This window comes from Mobula hypostoma, chromosome 8, assembly GCF_963921235.1.
Source record: "Mobula hypostoma chromosome 8, sMobHyp1.1, whole genome shotgun sequence".
NCBI lineage: Eukaryota > Metazoa > Chordata > Chondrichthyes > Myliobatiformes > Myliobatidae > Mobula > Mobula hypostoma.
Genome location: NC_086104.1, coordinates 104,388,171 through 104,407,982, shown reverse-complemented (window position 1 = coordinate 104,407,982; position 19,812 = coordinate 104,388,171). Strand labels below are relative to the sequence as shown.

General features: G+C 42.1%; 1 protein-coding gene across 7 annotated transcripts in view; it reads right to left on the bottom strand.

Moving 5' to 3' along the window:
• Positions 1–19,812, bottom strand: part of senp6a (SUMO specific peptidase 6a) — a 152,761-nt gene that overhangs the window by 124,111 nt on the left and 8,838 nt on the right. For 4 of the 7 annotated variants that reach the window (XM_063056519.1, XM_063056520.1, XM_063056524.1 and 1 more), the window contains exon 2: positions 2,857–2,956. In XM_063056519.1, the coding sequence (XP_062912589.1) occupies positions 2,857–2,956 (100 nt within the window). Of the gene's footprint in view, positions 1–2,856; positions 2,957–18,300; positions 18,370–19,812 lie in introns of all 7 variants that reach the window. The other 3 variants (XM_063056522.1, XM_063056523.1, XM_063056521.1) reach the window with 1 other exon arrangement.

Sequence of the window (19,812 nt, the reverse complement as noted above, 5' to 3'; positions counted from 1 at the left end):
GTATGGGGTGTCAGGGAGGGGTAGCACCTCTGGTGGGGGAACATGTCGCATCCTTTTCAGGGTGGCTTGTCCACCTTTGGTCCCCACCTGGCTCTCAGCTCTCACCTGTGGCTCCTCGTCGCTGTTTGCATGCAACAGCGGTCACACCCTGGGCAACGGCTTCGACAAGCCGGCTAAACCAGGTGAGGGTAGCCGACGGGTCTCAAACCCTCGGTGAGATAGGGAGTTGTCTATCCCAGCATGTGAAGACAGACTCCGGCGGACTGAGCGGACGAGACCAACGGAAGGTCCAACGGTCAAGAAGGCAGTCTCTGCAAGCGTCGTGGAACGTGTAGAGCAGAACAAGACACAGAAGACGTCCTGGTCATCCACTGTGCCTAGTCCCATCTCCAGCCGTCTCGACTCCTGTCTTGCGCTGGATCCAGATGGGAATTGGGAAGAGAGAGTGAGGCTGACGCTGCGCAACTCTCCCTCACTTAAATCCAAATCAAGTGCTGGTCTCGGCACCATCATAATGGTGTCAAGGTCTTCATCGACGACAACGATGGACGAACAACCCTAATGCTTGATAGAAGATAGGAACCAGTAACACCAACGCCTCCAAACTGCTGAGGCTGGTTGTGCGTGTGTGTCGGGCTGTGGCATCGTGGTCTCTATGGAAGGTGGAAGCGGCTGTGTGAGCACCGTGAGGTGATGCTGAGGCTGGCCGTGCGCATGCATCGGGCTGTGGCGTCGTGGTCTCCATGGAAGGTGGAGCCGGCACTGTGAGCATCATGAGGCGCTGCTGAGGCTGGCCGTGCACATGCGTCGGGCTGTGGCGTCCCGATTTCCATGATGGCCGATCAGGTCTCGGGTGAAAGGCAGCCTGTTGATTTTTGGCGAATGAGCAATTTTATAGAAATATATAACCCTGAACTTTGCCTGCATTCTGTAAATTAGCGCATTTTAATTCAATTTAGCCAAAAAAAAAGTGCCGCTGTAATGCACCGTTTGCGCTAATTGGAGGTCACAAACAGACAAACACAGCATGAGAGTTTTAGTAGTATATAGATGAGAGACGCGAATAGCTGGTATTCTTTTCCACTGGTTTGAAATGTCCAATATGAGAGGGTGTGCACTTAAGATGAGAGGGGAAATGTTTAAAGGAGATGTGCAAACCAAGAATTTGTGTTTTTTTTAAAAAAATAGTGTTGGGTGCCTGGAGCACACTACTAGGAATGGTAGCAGAGGCAAATAAAGCTCTTAGTTAGTCATAGTCATACTTTTTGATCCCCGGGGAAACTGGTTTTCGTTACAGTTGCACCATAAATAATTAAATAGTAATAAAACCATAAATAGTTAAATAGTAATATGTAAACTATGCCAGGAAATAAGTCCAGGACCAGCCTATTGGCTCAGGGTGTCTGACCATCAAAGGGAGGAGTTGTAAAGTTTGATGGCCACAGGCAGGAATGACTTCCTATGATGCTCTGTGTTGCACCTCGGTGGAATGAGTCTCTGGCTGAATGTACTCCTGTGCCCAACCAGTACATTATGTAGTGGATGGGAGACATTGTCCAAGATGGCATGCAACTTGGACAGCATCCTCTTTTCAAACACCACCGTCAAAGAGTCCAGTTCCATCCCCACAACATCACTGGCCTTACGAATGAGTTTGTTGATTCTGTTGGTGTCTGCTACCCTCAGCCTGCTGCCCCAGCACACAACAGTAAACATGATCGCACTGGCCACCACAGACTCGCAGAACATCCTCAGCATCGTCCGGCAGATGTTAAAGGACCTCAGTCTCCTCAGGAAATAGAGACAGCTCTGACCCTTCTTGTAGACTGCCTCAGTGTTCTTTGACCAGTCCAGTTTATTGGACACACAGATGGAGAAATACCAAAATTGTGAAGGTGGGTGGGATCAGCTTAGTTAGAAATTTAATTAGCTTGGCACAACGTCATTGGCTGAAGGGCCTGTTCCTGTGCTGTACTGTTCTATGCTCCCAGTTCAACTAGATGCAGCTTCCCAGTGCAATTTGACAACTGATAGTAACTTTCAGCTTACAGTGTTTCATTATGGTACATTTTGTTATATAATAGCACTATCTGAAAATCTATAGATCAACTCTACACTGTACTGAAGTTTTTATATCTCGCCTCCCCCCACTGCAAGTTCTCCTTGTACCTTTTGCCAAAATATTAATTCTGTAATTTGAACCAAAGATTTTGATGAATTTTTCAGTAATCCTAAGATATGACAGCCAACAGTAAACAGTGAATAAAAGTGCAGAAGATGAAAATAATCTCTTCTTGCCAAAGTTTTGAAAGTTAGTCTTCCTAATGTTCAAATGCTTGACATTTACCAGATCTCTTGTTCACTCTAGTCAAACATCAAATAATACTCCCAAATGATTACACACACAAACCTACAAGCTCTGATTAATGAGATTGGCAATTAGTTGCACTTGCTGACTAAGGCAAAATAAAGCTGACCATGTAGGAAAAACAGGAACAATGTTGTCTATAATCTGTGTAATTAGTACAAATATGTAATACACATATATCATGTACAATGTTAATCATCAGCATTAGAAAGAAAAAAAACAGAAAATGTGGCCCAAAACTGCATTTAGTCTTCATACCTTTTACATTTTTTGAACTCATACATGTGTGAGATAGACAAACATCAGAACTGTGGATAAAACTTAAAAACTAGTCCACTGAAAAGAAATGCCACTTATCACAGTAAACATTCAGCTTTAATCAGGGCAGTGCAAAACAAGTTTCTTGACAGTATGAAAAATGCATTGACTCAGTTTTCATGCATTATTAAATATAGACAAATTATTTATAACATGAAAAACATCCTTACTCTTTTTCCAAATTCACAGGGTGGTCCTCTTTCTCTGTATCTTCACATCTCCATTTACTCTTAACACCACAATCATTTTGGGCTGCTGTTCTATCCAAAGCTGCAATGAAAACAGTGTTTAAACAAAAAAAAAATCAACCACATGTTTTCACTTTAAAGTGCAAGTCCATAGGTAGAAAATACCATTCTACAGTGTCTACATACAAATACAGTCACAATGAAAACCCAACCTAAGCTTTACCAACTTCTCCAGAAAAATAATTCTCATGCAACCCATTCAGTTCATCACCTCACATCACTTTGTCACATGTAAACAAACATATCTCCAGATATATTCCAAATCTGAGTGTGCAAAATTCAGAATTTTACCAACAAATGTAGATTTGCTGCAATTTCAAATGTTGAGAAAATTCTGCCATGTTAAAGTCCCCAGAGAGTTACACCCATCCACACAGAACTATCTACCAACCACAAGTGAAAACTAGTTTCATCATAAATAAACTAATGAGCTACTTGCTTACTGTGCACTGGTAACTTTTCATTGGACTACTTATTTAACATACCACTGTGCGTGGCACTGATCATGTGGATAGTCAGAGGCTTTTCCCCAGGGCTCAAATGGCTAACACAAAAGAGCACAGTTTTAAGGTGCTAGGAAGTAGGAACAGAGGAGATGTCAGGGGCAAGTTTTTTTATTTATGCAGAGTGGTGAATGCGTGGGATGGGCTGCCGGCGACGGTGGTGGAGGTGGATGCAATAGGGTCTTTTAAGAGACTCCTGGATAGGTACATGGAGCTTAGAAAAATAGAGGGTTATGGGTAACCCTAGGTAATCTCTAAAGTAAGTACATGTTCAGCACAGCACTGTGGGCCGAAGGGCCTGTATTGTGCTGTAGATTTTTTATGTTTCTATGTTTTCCTTTACCCTCTTGGCCACGCTCAATCTTACCCGTTACCTTAGCTCAGAAATGTGAAAAGACCTTGTCTCCAGGATAGATCTCTCCACTGGAAGGTACAAATCATCATATAATTCATTATCTACTTCCTGTGATATCAGAATCTTTTCTGCTTCAACCTTCTCCCCCTTTCAGTGTCCAACAGCACCTTCTTCCTTGAACCCCAAGATGAAGGATACATGTCAACTGATCTCTCCTGTACTCTCAGCCTTCCCCATATAATAAGTGGCCAGAGCCAGCTCAATCACTGTAAACACATCCCACTCTACCTGAGCAGAGTTTCAACTTCAAAGCATGTGGAATTTCTTTCCTCCTGCTAATGCTGTTTGACCTGCCGAACTCTTGCAGCACATTGTTTGTCAATGTGCCGGAGGAACTCTCAGATGTCCAGCACAATCCCACAGTACAAACAGCAAAGCCATTTGGTTGGTCACCACTAACTAGCTCTGAAAAAAAAGAACAGGCCAATTTACTTAGACTAAACTTTTTTCTCAAAGATGACTAACTTACAGGACTCATTGGTTGAATTCGTTTGAGCAGATGAGGATATATTGATGAAGACAGTACGGTAAATGGGAGAGCAATCAAAAAGGTTAAGCCCTATGGGAAACAGCACATTAGATTCACAAATAAGTTTGGCAATAGAAGACAGTGTTGGTGGAGAGCAGTTTTTGAAATTACATGCCTGTGACTGGTGGTGTTCCATGGTGGTTAGTGCAGTAACAAACATATCAATGTGCTATTAATTGTGGTGTGTCCTCCAAATGCTTTGCCTTTATATACTTATCTATCAGCTGATTGGTGGTCATTTCAGAAACTCAGTTGTGACGTGGGGAGAAAATCTCATTGCTATGTGGTGAACTTTGTGCACTATAGTCTGGCATTTTGCTCTCGTTGTCTTTTAAGTAGGATCAAGGTCGACATGTCCATTTACAGAATTGTTCACGGAAAACCGTGCTTCTAGGAATTCTCTTGTATGCCCCGTGTCTGCTGGCGCCATGACTTTCACTGATGCCCAATCGAACTTTTGCCCCTCTCAATTTTCATGTGTAGAGTCTAGGGCAAGTTGGTCATGCCACTTAACCACCAGATGATGTTCGTGGATCCTTGGGGATAGTTTTCTCCCAGATTGGCCAAAGTAATATTTGCTACACTCCCTCAATTGGATTTTGTACACCACTCTCCTCATATGGTGATGAAACTTTTCTATGCAAATTACCAAGATCGGAGAACAACTAAATCCAACCCAACCAGGATCAGTAACTTTGCAGATGATATGCAGATTGATGGAATTGTTCACAGTGTGGAGAATAGTCTTAGCCTAAAAGGGGATATCAAAGCGTTGGTAAAAAAGGACGAATAACTGGCAGATGGTGTTTAATCCTGTATCAAATGTTGTGAAAGCTTCCTTATTTTGATACTACGTGAATTTTTAACAAGACTTCAGAGGTGTCCCTCTGCTGGGATGGAGGCAGAGTCATCCAGGAAATGAAAATCATCAGGTAGTCTAGATCACGGGTTCCCAACATTTTTTTTAATGCCATGGACCCCTACCATTAACCGATGGGTCTATGAGCTCCAGGTTGGCAACTTCTGGAATAAATCAAAGTGGGCAGGGAAGTTGTTCGCAAAAGTGCTAACATTTTGGACAAGTGCAGGAGGCAGATATGATACAGTCGATGTTCTGGAGGAAGATTTGGGAAGGAGTGCCTGATGTGAAACAAAAACTGCTCTAGATTGACCCCATTTTCTAAATAATACCCAATTTTTACAAAAGTTAAAATGAATTTCTCAACTACCTACCCCACTATCCTCTTCTATCATGTAGTTAGTGTTTTTTTGAAAACTATTTTGCAAACATTAATAGAACAAAACATTTCTCTTCCAAATTTTCAAGCAAAGGAGATCATGTTAACAAATGCAATAACTTGGACATGCATCCACTCTGTAATTGTAAGACATCAGGTTTATCAGTTTTTGCTGTGTACTTATGGCAATTCTGTTAAACTAAATAAAAACTAACTTGAAACAATGTGACTCCACAACAAATCTGCTCCTCTTGAATCCCCATGGGCTGAAGCAAAGCTAAGTGGGAAAAGGTACAGGACATAGCTGATTACAAAATGACATTTTCCACAAATTTCCTAAACACAAGATTCTGCAGATGCTGGAAGAACTCAGCAGATCAGGCAGCCTCTATTGAGAAGAATAAAGAGTTGACAAATCAGGCTGAGACCCTTCATCAGGATCTTTCATCACAAATTTCTTCCACGGAGCACAAACAATACAGCAGTCAAATGATGTTCAGACACATGATGCAGCAGAACAACCGCACTGTGTTTATACAAACAGGGTGAAACCAGTTGGGGACAAAATATGTCAAAAATCTACTACCACCTTTGGCTTATGGAAACAACTGCTCCTTTTTCAAAAGACTTTCTCCATGTTAGCTTTCCAAGTTGAATGCATCATCAGAAAGTGCAGATAAATTGTGACAGCAGAGAGCAGTACTTGTCAATACTCTACATCATTCTGATGGAGCAGTTCATGCCTGTATACAAAGCATTTAATTCTGTAATCAGATACTGCAATATTTATTGTAGGTCTTCACAAACTCAAATAATGTGCCATCTGTCATATGTACAACCTGGGGATGAACTGAAACAGTTCTGGATTACCGCACATGACAAGTCTCTCCCTCACTAATCTTCTGTCCATTCTCCTCCCCAGAATCTGAGTTTCAAACTTATAAGTAAACGTTCACTGTTTATTTAGGCAGAGTAAATTCAGAGTGTAGGTTCACATCCCTAGCCAAAGATTGAAGCATAAAGTCAAACCTCCTCTATTTCAGTGCAGCACTATTTCACAACTCAGGTACTCTGCACACTATCATGTACATAACAATCCTATGGTTCTATTTCAAGGGACTATGAAGGCAAGATGCTGTAGCTAATGTTTATCCCCCAGCTAAAATATACAGTCAGTGGTCACTTTATTAGGTACATCTGTAATCAGCCAGTCATATGGCAGCACCTCAATGCATAAAAGCATACAGACTGGCTCGAGGTTCACCTGTTGTTCAGACCAAACATCAGAATGGGGAAGAAATGTGATCTGAGTGAACTTGACTGCAGAATGATTGTTGGTGTCAGATAGAGTGATTTGAGTATTCCAGAAACGGCTGATCTCCTGGTACTTTCACGCACAACAGTTTCTAGAGTTTACAGAGAATGATGCAGAAGAAAAAACATTTAGTGAGCAGCAGTTCTGCAGGTGAAAGTGCCTTGTTAATGAGAGAGATCAAAGGAGAATGGCCAGACTGGTTCATTCTGACAGGAAGGTGACAACATCTCAAACAACCACACGTTACTACAGTGCTGTGCAGAACAGCATCACTGAATGCACAGGTCAAACCTTAAAGTGAATGGGCTACAACAGTAAAAACCACAGGAGGTATCTAATAAAGTGGCTACTGAGTGTATATCACATCATTGTTAGTGGGATTCCACCAGGTGAAAAGCGGCTGTTACATTTCCAACTTCATTCCAACCATTGCACTTCAAATTACAGAGCTGGAGGAACTCAGCAGGTTGGACAGCATCTCTGGAGGGGAATAAACAGTCGATATTTCAATCCAACTCTCCCCGCCCACCCCCATAGATGCTGCTTGACCTGCTGAGTTTACACAGAACATAATAGTCCTGTATTGTGCTATCAGCCCATGATGTTGTGCAACCTTTTAACCTGCTCTAATATTATGATAACCTAATGTTATTTATTTAGCTATTAAGATACAACACAGAATAGGACCCTCCAGCAACTTGCGATTTAACCCCAGCCTAATCACAGAATGATTTACAATGACCAATTAACCTACCAACTGGTATATCTTTGGACCATAGGAGGCAACTGGAGCACCCAGAGAAAAATCACACAGTCATGGGGAAAGCGTACAAGCTCTTTACAGACAGCAGCATGTTAACCACTACGCCACTGTGCTGCCCCACAGTACAGGTTACTAACTCTGACATGGGAGAGTCCATCCTTCAAAGTCTGACAGCTTGCTGTGACAAACATGACATCAGTAAAGGCACAACCAGGCAGTGGCATTTGACTACGGGATCTTCAATAGCCATTGTGTTTTGCAGACACATCTCACAAAAGGCCAATACAGATCGCTTTTGGCAATGAAATATATCCCGGGAAAGAAATGTATATAGAATTTGACAGACCTTTCCTCACAATAGCCCAGTGAAACCAACTATACACAGTTTGTGTATGTGACCCCCCCCCCACTCCTCTAACCTTTTATTCATGACCCCTGCTATAATTTACCCAGCATCCATCCAAATAAATATTGAAAGGACGTTAAAGGAAGTCCACAGGATAAAGCCCACCCCACACCTCAGACACCAGTGTTGTGTGTTGTGTGTTGCTCTGGATTGCCAACATCTGCAGAAACTCTTGTGTTTAAAATACTTAACTGCTGTGGCATCTAAACATTCTAATGCATTACAGGACACAGCCTCAGAATAGAGACACATCCCTTTAGAACAGAGATCAGGAGGAATTTGCTTAGCTAGAGGGTGGTGAATCTAAAATTCATTGCCAGAGCAGCTGCAGGTATATTTGAAGCAGAGATCGATAAGTTCTTGTTTAATAAGGGTGTCAAAATTTATATGGAGAAGGCAGGAAAATGTGGTTGAAAGGGATAATAAATCAGCTATAATCAAATGACTCAGTGGGCCAAAGGGCCAAACTCTGCTTCATGTCTTATGATCATACGATCTAATACCTAGAATCTCAACCTACAACTGCATTAAAGTCCCTGAGGTGAACATTTGGCAGAGAAGTAACATGCAATATAACGCCATTCATTTTGCACAACCCCTCTTGACAAATCAAACCCTCACTATTCCTTCACCACCACCTTCCCTGAACCAAGGCAGGTCACCAGTAACCCCAGTGTATAATGCTAAAACATCACTGACACAACAATCCTTCTGAACTGGAAAACAAGAGGACATTCTGGTCACATTAAAGAGGACATTAAACATTCTGAAAGTTTAAGACTGAAATTACCATTAACCGTGAACAACCTTCAGAACATGGAAACACCATATTGCTAAGAAAAACGGAAAGAAAATAGATGAATGGGGAAAAATTATATTCCTCCAACCAACATCTGCCTTTGACGGTGTGTAAACTGCAGTCAGGATCACAGAAGAGAATTCTCTCGGTAAGTAGATCGGATGGCATCTCATCATGGTCTAGTATGGAAACATTAAAGCCCTGGAAAAGTAGTGGATATGGCTCAGTCCATCACAGATAAAGTTCTCCCCACCATTGAACACACCTACACAGAGTGCTACTGCATAAAAGTAGCATTCATCATCAAGTACTTCCACAATCCAGGCCATGCTCTCTTCTTGCTGCTGCATCAGGAAGGTGGTACAGAAGCTTCAGGATCCCCACCACCAAGTTCAGAAACAGTTATTACCCCTCAGTCATCAGGCTCTGGAATCAGAGTGGATAACTTCACTTGGCTTTATTCACCCAACACTGAACTGTTCCCGCAACTTACAGACTCTTCATCTCATTCTCCCAACACTAATTTCTTGTTGATTTATTATCATCATTATTGTTATTTTTTCTTTTTGTATTTGTACAGTTTGCTGTCTTTTGCACATTGGTTGTTTATCCATCCTGTTAGGTGTGGTCTTTCACTGATTCTATTGTGTTTCTTATACTTACTGTGAATGCCCACAAAAAAAAGAATCTCAGAATTGTATATGGTGACATATATGGACTTTGGGAAAAAAAATTACTTTGAACTTCACTTGGGACATCAATTTTCTACCAACAGCGCAGTGACAGTTCTTAAAGTGTCCTGAGATTTGTACATTGAAATTGGCAAAACAAACAGCAAGACAATCTCTCAGACTGAAAGTCGATACAGGTGTCGCCCACTTTTGGAATGTTTGTTTTACGAAACCTCACTGTTAGGAAAGACTACATTAGTACCCTGTTTTCGCTTTCAGAAGGTGTTTTCAAGTTACGAAAAAAAGCAGCGCGCGACAAAAGGCAGCGCGCGCCCCGAGCAGCTGCTTAACACACATGCCTATGAGCAACCGTTTGCAAGATGAGTTCTAAGTTATCGGAAAAGCCTATAAGAGCTTGTAAGGGTGTTACACTTAGTGTAAAACTAGACATAATTAAGCATTTTGATCGTGGTGAATGAAGTAAGGACAAAGTGAGTTTGGCTTGTGGAAGCTGACAAAGATGATGTTGAAAAGGTTTTGGCATCGCATGACCAAGAACTGATAGATGAAGTGCTGATGCAATTGGAAGAGGAAAGGATAACAATTGAAACCGAATGCAGTAGCGAACTGAACGTGAAGCAACTGCGTGAGATTTTCACTGCAATGATAAAGTACGACTTTAATTTTGAAAGGGTACGTCGGTTTAGGGGATATTTGCAAGATGGTGTGCGTGCTTACAAAGAACTGTATGATAGAAAAATGCGCGAGGTTCAGCAGTCAAGCAAGCCTTCCACGTCAGCCACAGCAGACGACAAATCTCGACCTTCGACATCAAGGCAGGCAAAGATAGGAGAAGATGACCTGCCTGCCCTGATCGACGATGAGATGACACCCCAGTGTCCCACCACCCCAGCCCCCCCCCCCGGCCGCGGACAAATACCGATTCGCGGAGAATGCAGCGGTAGCCGGGAGGCAACAGCACATCTTTAAGAAAAAAGCCGAAATAAACAAGCTAATTAATTAGGTGCCGCCCGGCACGTAATTGTCAGCCCAGATCAGAGACGATTCCCGATTACATCGCCTCTGATCTGGGCTGACATTTACGTGCCGGGCGGCACCTAATTAATTAGCTTGTTTGTTTCAGTTTTTTTCTTAAAGATGTGCTGGATGCGTCCCGGCTACCGCTGTACCCCTGCATGCTTCACGGATTGGTATCGGTTCGCTGCCCAGAGGGTGGGGGCTACTGCACCACCCCAACCTGCAACAACTCAGCCTAACACACCATCATCAGTGTGCTCGGCGCTGTCCCAATTCCGGTAAGTGATACTACACTGTACATACATTATTTCTACTTTATATCGGCTGTGTATTTTTACGTGTTATTTGGTATGATTTGGCAGCTTCATAGCTTAAAGGTTACCGGAGAGAGTGTTTCTACCAACAGCACTTGTGTGAGATTTTCTGCCGACGGCGCTTGCGTGCGAGTTTCGCTACGGAGAACAGTGCAGCAATGATTGCGGAAAAGTATTTTTACTTTATATAGGCCGTGTATTTATCATATCATTCTTGCTTTTACTATATGTTACTGTTATTTTAGGTTTTATGTGTTATTTGGCATGATTTGGTAGGTTATTGTTGGGTCTGCAAAAGCTCACAAAATTTTCCCATATAAATAAATGGTAATTGCTTCTTCGCTTTACAATGTTCCGGCTTACGAACCGTTTCATAGGAACGCTCTACCTTTGGATGGCGAGGGAAACCTGCATCTGATGACATAAAAGAATAAAGCAAAATAGCCACTGCCCTCCCCAAAGACTTCTTCCAACAAATTGACACGAACCATGGGAATGCTTTTGGGCTGGTGCTAAAGAAAACCAATGAGTACCAATGTGCAAGAGGATAGAACTGCAGTCTTGTGGGGTGTAGTAATTATAAATGTATGTATGGGCAAAGTTATAGAGCTTTCAAACACATTAACTTCTTGTTTCAATGCTGCAAGAGCGACTTCCTCAGATAAACATGGCCTCACCAAATGAGTAGTAATAGTGCAATCACTCAAATTGAGTATGATGTTCTCCTTAAGGGGTTGTCTATTGGTGGGTCCTCAGGTGGCTGTAGAAGCCAATACGAAGTCCACATGTGGACGGCACAGTAGTGTAGTGGTTAGCACAACACATTTCAGTCCCAGGGACCAGAGTTCAATTCCCTTCACTGTCGGAAAGGAGCTTGCACATTCTCCCCATGACCACGTGTGTTTCCTCTGGGTGCTCTGGTTTCCTCTCTCAGTACAAAGACATACTGGTTGATGGGTTAATTGGTCATTGTAAAATGTCCCGTGATTAGGCTAAGGTTAAATCGGGTGTTGCAAGGGCCTATTCCCCACTGTATCTCAATACAATGTCCCCCACTTTACAAAAGTTTGCTTTACGCCACTTCGCTTTTACAAAAGACCTACATTAGTACCTGTTTTCGCTAACTAAAAGAAATCCAAAGAGGATTTTCACTTTTACGAAAAAGGCACCCGCTTTAAACTTGTGTTTACCCCGAGAAAGACTGCCATGACCGTGAAGCCTTGTGCAGGCATGCGAGTACATGCCAATTTTTTTCTACAAATCGGTTTTGGCTAAATCTTCCCAATTCTGATAACTGAAACTACACTGTACATTCATTATTTCTACTTTATATAGGCTGTGTATTTATTATATCATTCCTGCTTTTACTTTATGTTCATGTTATTTTAGGTTTTATGTGCTATTTGGTAGGTTATTTTTTGCGTCTGGGAATGCTCAGAAGTTCTTCCCATATAAATTAATGGTAATTGCTCCTTTGCTTTACGCCATTTTGGCTTACAAAAGGTTTCATAGGAACGTTCTACTTTCGGATAGCGGGGGAAACATGTAAATAAATATTCTGATGCAATGTGAGTAAGGGTACATAGAAAAATGTTAACTCAAAATTATTCTGTAACATTTGAACCACTACAGCTGAACCAGATGCATCACAATGCCTTAGACATGGCAGTAATTATGATGGAAAGACTTTCAGCACAGTAATCATTAAATCAACACTAATCTCTGTTGTATTCAAAGCAAAAAAGCACAAATCCACAGGTTCCCCCTCCCCCCATGTTGATCTGTTTTTCCCATAGCACTTAACATTTAATAGAGAAAATCTTTCTGCAATCACCTAATTGACACAAACTTCAATTTTTTTGGCACTGGTCTTGCAAGGAACTTCACCTATATCACTGATTTTTTTTAAAAAAGCAACAAAAAAGCCAAAATACCAAATACCTCATAGACCTTTACAAAATCATGCACACAAATTACTTCCTACAATTATTTCAAAACTGCATTTTTTAAATAATAATGTTTAGTAATTGTGACATAGCACACACAAAATGCTGGAGGAACTCAGCAGACCAGGCAGCATCCACGGAAGAGAGCAAACGGTCAACATTTCAGGCCGAGACCCTTCATCAGGACCCTATCAAGGGTTGCAGCCTGAATCATCAGCTGTTTGAGCTTTTCTATCGATGCTGCCTGGCCTGAGTTCCTCCAACACTTCCTGTGTGCTTTGGATTTCCAGCATCTGCAGATTTTCTCACGTTTAATAGTTGTGATATTGCAGCATTGTTTTTATTTAAAGGTGAGCAAGCCCTAATCATTTCACTATCTACAAAAGGTTTCCACTCGTTTAAAATTTGAAGCTTCATTTACTTCCCGAGGTGCAGTGGGAATTCTTCATCATGGCTGCCAGTTGGAGCTGCTTCAGGGCCACAGGACACAGATCCCCATACAAATATTTGCAAAATCAACATCGGGAAAGAGGAAATCCATGTATAATCAGCCTTTATTCATCACCTACAGCACTGACACACATTCAAAGACACAGCTGCCAGCCTAAATGAGTTATGTCACCACCATCAGCAAGTATGTTGAGGACTGTGTACCAAAGAGGACAATCCGGGTGTTCCCAAACCAGAAAACTGTGGATGAACAAGGAGATTCACTCCTTGCTTAAGTGCAAGACTGCAGCATTCAAATCAGGTGAGCTTGACCTATACAAAAAAATTGATGTACAATTTCCTTAAAACTATCAGGAATGCACAGAGACAGTAGCAGTCCAAAATAGAGTCCCAGATCAAACCCCATCAGTTGTGACGGAGCTTACATGCCACAGCGGGGATGCAAAACAAAGTCAGATACCATCACCAAAAGCAGTACATCTTCCCAATGACCTCAACACATTCTACACATGTTTTGAAGGGAAGGGGGATCACTACCCAACCCCAACAGCCTCCCAACAGTTACCACTGCAGACACAAGATCAGTCTTCCGAAGAGTGAACCTGTGGAGAATGTCCCTGGACGTGATCAGCTGGTAGGAGTATCTGCAGACATATTTAATGTTTAAAGTCTAAGGTTCACACCTGCTTTAAGACCACTATCATGCTGGTACCCAAGAAAAACAAGGTAACGTGCCTTAAGAACACTCCCACAAACTCCCCCACACCCCCCGCCACTGGCTCTGACATCTATCATCATGAAATGTTTTAAGCTGGTCATGGCATGTATTATCTCCCGCCTCACAGACAACATTGATACATCGCTATTAGCTTAACACTGAGACAGGTCTACGATGGACACTATCTCCTCTGCTCATCTCTATAACATCTGGACAATAAAGACACCTGAAAACAGTACAATTGTCATTCCCTTAGTTTTCCACAGATCCCTTTGATCTGTGCCTGTGGAATGTCATTCCAGCTGACAAACTATTCTGCAGCAAGAAACCTTCCTACTGTCAAAACTACTGAATTTTGGTTCAATTATTCATCATTCTATAGAGCTTTTTTTAAAAAAACGTGCTTACTGCATCTGGTATTTTGAAACTCATGAGGGATAAATAATATCCCAGTCAGAATCAATCAGGTTTTAACAGGTCCCAACTAATTCCAGTGCAAAGTTTATTTTGATAACTTAGGCAGTGCAACTGACTTTACCTTCAATTGACAAATTCCTCAAATTAACATTTAAAGTCCAGTATTTGGCCAAGATTTTCATTCATCTGTCCAAGTGTCTCCTCCTTGGCTTACCGCCCTGTCTTCCAGCTGATCAAGCTCACAGGGAAGCCTCTGATCTTTAGACTGAAGCCATTATATAAAAGCAAGCCAGCTGTTCTAGGATTGTTAAATATGGCTATACAGAAGAGATACTCAAAAGTAGCTTTCCCAAATCTTCAGTAGCTGTTCATTTCATCCAGAACTACCAGTGCGGTCTCCTCTCTTATATTGGTGAGATGCAACATAGATTGGGGGTGGGGGAGAATTGTTTTGTTGAGCTACTTTGCTTCACCTGGGATTTTCTGGTGGCCAGCCATTTTAATTCCATTTCTCATTGCCACACCAACATGTCTGTCCACAGCCCTTTCCACTACCAAGGTAAAGCTAGACACAGATTTGAGGAGCACCACTCCACAGCCTTAAAAGAGAGAAATGTCCATTTAGAAGAGATGAGGAGGAATTTTCTTTAGCCGGAGGGTAGTGAATCTGTGGACTTTGTTGCCACAGGCTGTTGTGGAGGCCAAGTCACTGGGTGCATTTAAGGCGGAAGTTGATAGGTTCTTGATTAGTCAGGCGCGTGAAAGGTTATTGAGAAAAGACAGGAGAATGGGATTGAGGGGGAAATGGATCAGCCATGTTGAAATGGAAAAGCAGACGATCAGCCAAATGCACTAATTCTGCACCTATGTCTTATGGACATATAGTCATATATTCTCCCTTGGTAGTCTCCAACTTGACTGCATGAATACTGATTTCTCTAACTGCTAGTAACTATTTCCCTCTTTTTATACCCCCCCTTACCCCACTAGCCCCATCACCCCTTCTCCTTCCGCTCCCCTGACCTCTTTATATGCCTGCCCTCTCACACATTCCTCCCTCCAGCTCACTTCATCTTCCTTTTATTCCATGGTCCATTGTCATTGCCTCTCAGATTCCATGTTCTTCAGCCCTTGTCACTTCCATCTATCACCTCCAAGCTTCATACATAATCCTCACTCTTGCCTTTCATCGCTTGTCAGTTCACATTCCACCTTTCCCTCACCACTTTTTTTATACTGACTATTTCCCCTCCTCCTTTGCAGCCCTGATAAAGGGTCTCGACCCAAGACGTCAGCTGTCCATTTCCCTCCACAGATGCTGCCTGACCCAGTGAGTTCCTTCAACATCTTTTGTGCTTTACGTTTTAGTCCCTTACAATAGTTCAATGAATCCCTAACCTAATACTCTTAGTAACAGCAGCTAATTGCTTCTCTTAACCATCAGACAAACATGTGACATTGAAGTAGCTGGGAACAAAAATAATGCAATTAATTCAGTGGTGTTAAGACAACATCTCAATACACTTTACAACTGTGTTAAGCAAAGCTGGAGAGAGACATTTATTGGGCCATATGGCACAGAAACAGGCTCTTCAGCCCATCAAGTCCATGTGAACCATTAGCAATTAATTTACATTAATCCTATGTAATCCCAATTTTGATTCTCCCATTATTCCCCATGAACTCCTCAACTCTCCTTCACGTCAGAGGGTATTTACAGTGGCCAATTAACCTACCCACCTGCAAACCTCTGATGTGGGAGGAAACTGAGCACCCTGATGAAATCCATGCAGTCACATGGAGAGCATGCATACTCCACACAGACAGCACCAAAGGACAGGATTGAACCTGGCTGTCTGACTGACTGAGACAGCAACCATACTACCTGTGCCATTGTTCAGCCTCCTTACAAAAAAATTAAGATAGCCAAACAAATGCAGAGTTAGAGGATTTTCCCAGTGGAGAAGTGGAGATGCAAGGGTGTACTTGAATTGGAACTTACACAGCTGAATATATTGCCACGGGGCCTGGAAACTGAGAGCCCATTATTGACGCAAACAACAGGAATTCTGCAGATGCTGGAAATTCAAGCAACACACATCAAAGTTGCTGGTGAACGCAGCAGGCCAGGCAGCATCTATAGGAAGAGGCGCAGTCGACGTTTCAGGCCGAGACCCTGACGAAGGGTCTCGGCCTGAAACGTCGACTGCGCCTCTTCCTATAGATGCTGCCTGGCCTGCTGCGTTCACCAGCAACTTTGATGTGTGTAGCCCATTATTGACTCTATTTTTGCCGAACTTTCGGAAGATTGAGACACTGAGGTGAATGCGGAAGGCAAGCGAGAGTTCAGTGCCGTCTGTTAGCCTCTTGCTTGCTGCTGCCAGACAATGGTGGCTGTATGCAATGGTCTCTCGCTTGCTGCTCCCAGGGGAAAGCCCCCTTGTCTGGGTGATATCTCTCTCTCTCTCTCTCACAGACACACGTGATATTGTTGGAGGATGTTACTGAAGTTCTGGGTCTGATTTATGGATTGGTTCTCTTGGAGTCTTTCAGCTTTGTGTTTTCGCCCGTTATTTCTTGTTGTCATTTGCGCAATTTTTTTTGTACAGGGGTGTTTGAGATTTGATGTTCTTGTTGCCATCTGCACAATTTGTTTGTGCATGAGGGGGTTGATTTTCCTGCTGCCGTTTGCGCAATCTGTTTATTGTTTGCCCGTGGGAGGGGTTGATGTTTTTCTTTGAACGGCTTCCATGGTTTTCTTTGTTTCGTGGCTGTCTGGAGAAGATGAATCTCAGAGTTGTATACTGTATACATATCTTAATAATAAATGTGCCTTGAACCTTGCTACTACTAGCTGGGTGAAGTATATCAAAATCACACAGAAGAAGCATGGAATTCAAAGAAGGCTTGCAAGATTGTCCTTGGTGCTACCCGCATGGAGGCTTCCACATTTTAAGATCGTCCTTCTTCTCATTGCTACCATCACGAAGGAGGTAACAGGAGCATGAAGATAGAAACTCAAACTCTCCCCCTACACCAGCTTTTTTTCCATACACAGTGGATTCCAGTTAATTGGGGAGCATCTGGACCAGTACATTTTGGTCTTCTGGGCCACTGTACATGAAAAAAAAGAAGCCAGTGTACAGGGAGGCAATGAGAAGGAAAATGGGACAAAGGGGATGGTTCACTAGGGAAACAATGTTTCATCATGAATAAGATATGGTTTGAGATGGTTGTAGCGATAAGATTTAGAATTTTAAGTAGTCATCATTATGAAAACCAAAATATGTCAAGGCTGGAGGGTAAGGATGCAAAAAGGTTTAGATCAGCTGAGGTACAGGTGCTTTAAGTATAGCATCATCTTCTCCCATCCTCTAGGAAAGCAAACAGCAGCTTCTCAAATCAATGTAAATTAATTGTAAAGAGTGAAATCTAGAAGTAACCTCCAATATCTCCCTGCCATGAGAACTTTACTGAGTGGTCGAGTTCACATCTAGACTTTTTTACAATCTAGTGAACAACAAAGCCTATAGGGTGAATAACAAGGATGTCTTGTTGCTAGTTCTCGTGCACCTCTGGGAAGCCAACAATCCAATGAAAATTGTTAAATTTAGTTCACTGACATCTAAAGCTGATTTCATATTGAATAAAGACTCCAGTTTTCACCTACTTAATAATCTTAATCACTAATATTAAGGAGGGATCATGCGTCTGATTTAAAGGAATATAGTTGGCACTCTCGAGTCTTATGGGAGGCAAGCTGGCTTTAGGTGGTTACGGGACTTTGCAAAGAAATGGGAAATGGTCTGTTGTCTCCTTGACAAAGGACATTCAATGTACTCACAGCTCTTTAGTCCTAGTCAGTTGTTGTACTCAGTGCAAGGCTGGAACAACTCTGCAAGGCAGGCAGCACCTGTGGAAGGAGAAACAAAGTTAATGCTTTGGGTTCAAGATCATCAGTCAGAACTGGAAAAAGAATAAAACAAATTAGTTTCCAATAGCAGAGATGGAGTTAGTAAGGGAATACCTCTGATAGAGTGAGACAGAAATGATTAATGTGGCAGTTTAAAGCAATTTGTGCTTCACTGGTGTTGTGAAGGGCAAGTCCCACTGCCCTGCCATTAGAAACAAAATAATGCAGACATAGCAGCATACTCTGCTCCTAACTGCCACATTAGCCCATTATGTCCCATCCTAGAGATATTCCTTTCCCTGCTACTGAAAATTAAATTGTCAACTCTCTTCCAGGTCCCGACAAAAGGTCTTGGAACCGAAACATAACTTTGCTCTTCTTTCCACAAGCACCGCCTGACCTGCTGAATGTTTCCCTCATTTCCCGTTTTCATTTCATATGTACAGCAGCTGATTTTGACTTTGATTTTTCACTCAGAAATGTAGTAGACAAATCAAATCAGTCTCGAGTCCTTGTGCCGCAAATGATGTGTCTACCTTTCTGTTGGTTTAAAATCTTGTCATTATTTCTCAACTTAGATAGCTCTGACAAATCAAAGTACAAATTTAATGAAAATTTACTATTGAAGTACATATATGTCAGCATATCCTAACCTGCAGGCATTCATAGTAGAACGGAGAAATGTAATGGAATCAATAAAAACTACACCCAAAGACTGACAAACAACCAATATGAAAAAGAAGAAAAATCTGTGTAAAAAATTATAATAAATAATACTGAGAACATGAGTTGTAGACTCCTAGTGAATCAGTTCACAGCCGAGGTGAGTGAAGTTATCCAAATTGTTTCAGGAGTTCAATGGTAATAACTGTTCCTGAATCTGGTGGAGTGGGGTACCTCTTGCCTGATGGCAGCAGCAAGAAGAGAGCATGGCCTGGATGGTGAGGGTCTTTTCGATGATGGAGATTGCTTTCATATGGCTACATCAAAGCTAAATCCAACAAACTTGCAAGCAGCGGACAATACTGGAGGAGTGAGAGGCAAAGTATTGTAGCAAACGTTGAAATAGTGTCATTCCATTGTTTGGGAATTGTTTGGGCTCCCTGTCATTACTGTTCAATAATTCTGTGCTGAACAATAGTGCATGTCATTAACCACACTGCTGCAGGCTTACTACACACTACGTCTTTGAGACGGGGACATCATTCAATTCTCATGGTTTCTCCTCCTCAATATCCTGCAAATTACATGTTTTGGAAGGACTTGTCACTACTGCACAAGGGCCTTTCATAGATGGAAAAATTTCATTTTTGTACAAAATTAAACTGGCAAAAATAAACAAAAGCTCAGTATGCACAGTTACCTGCTTATCAACTCAGTTACACCTGTTCCCACAGGCAAGCAGCTTTCATTTAACACGTCCTACGTGAGTTCTTATTTATA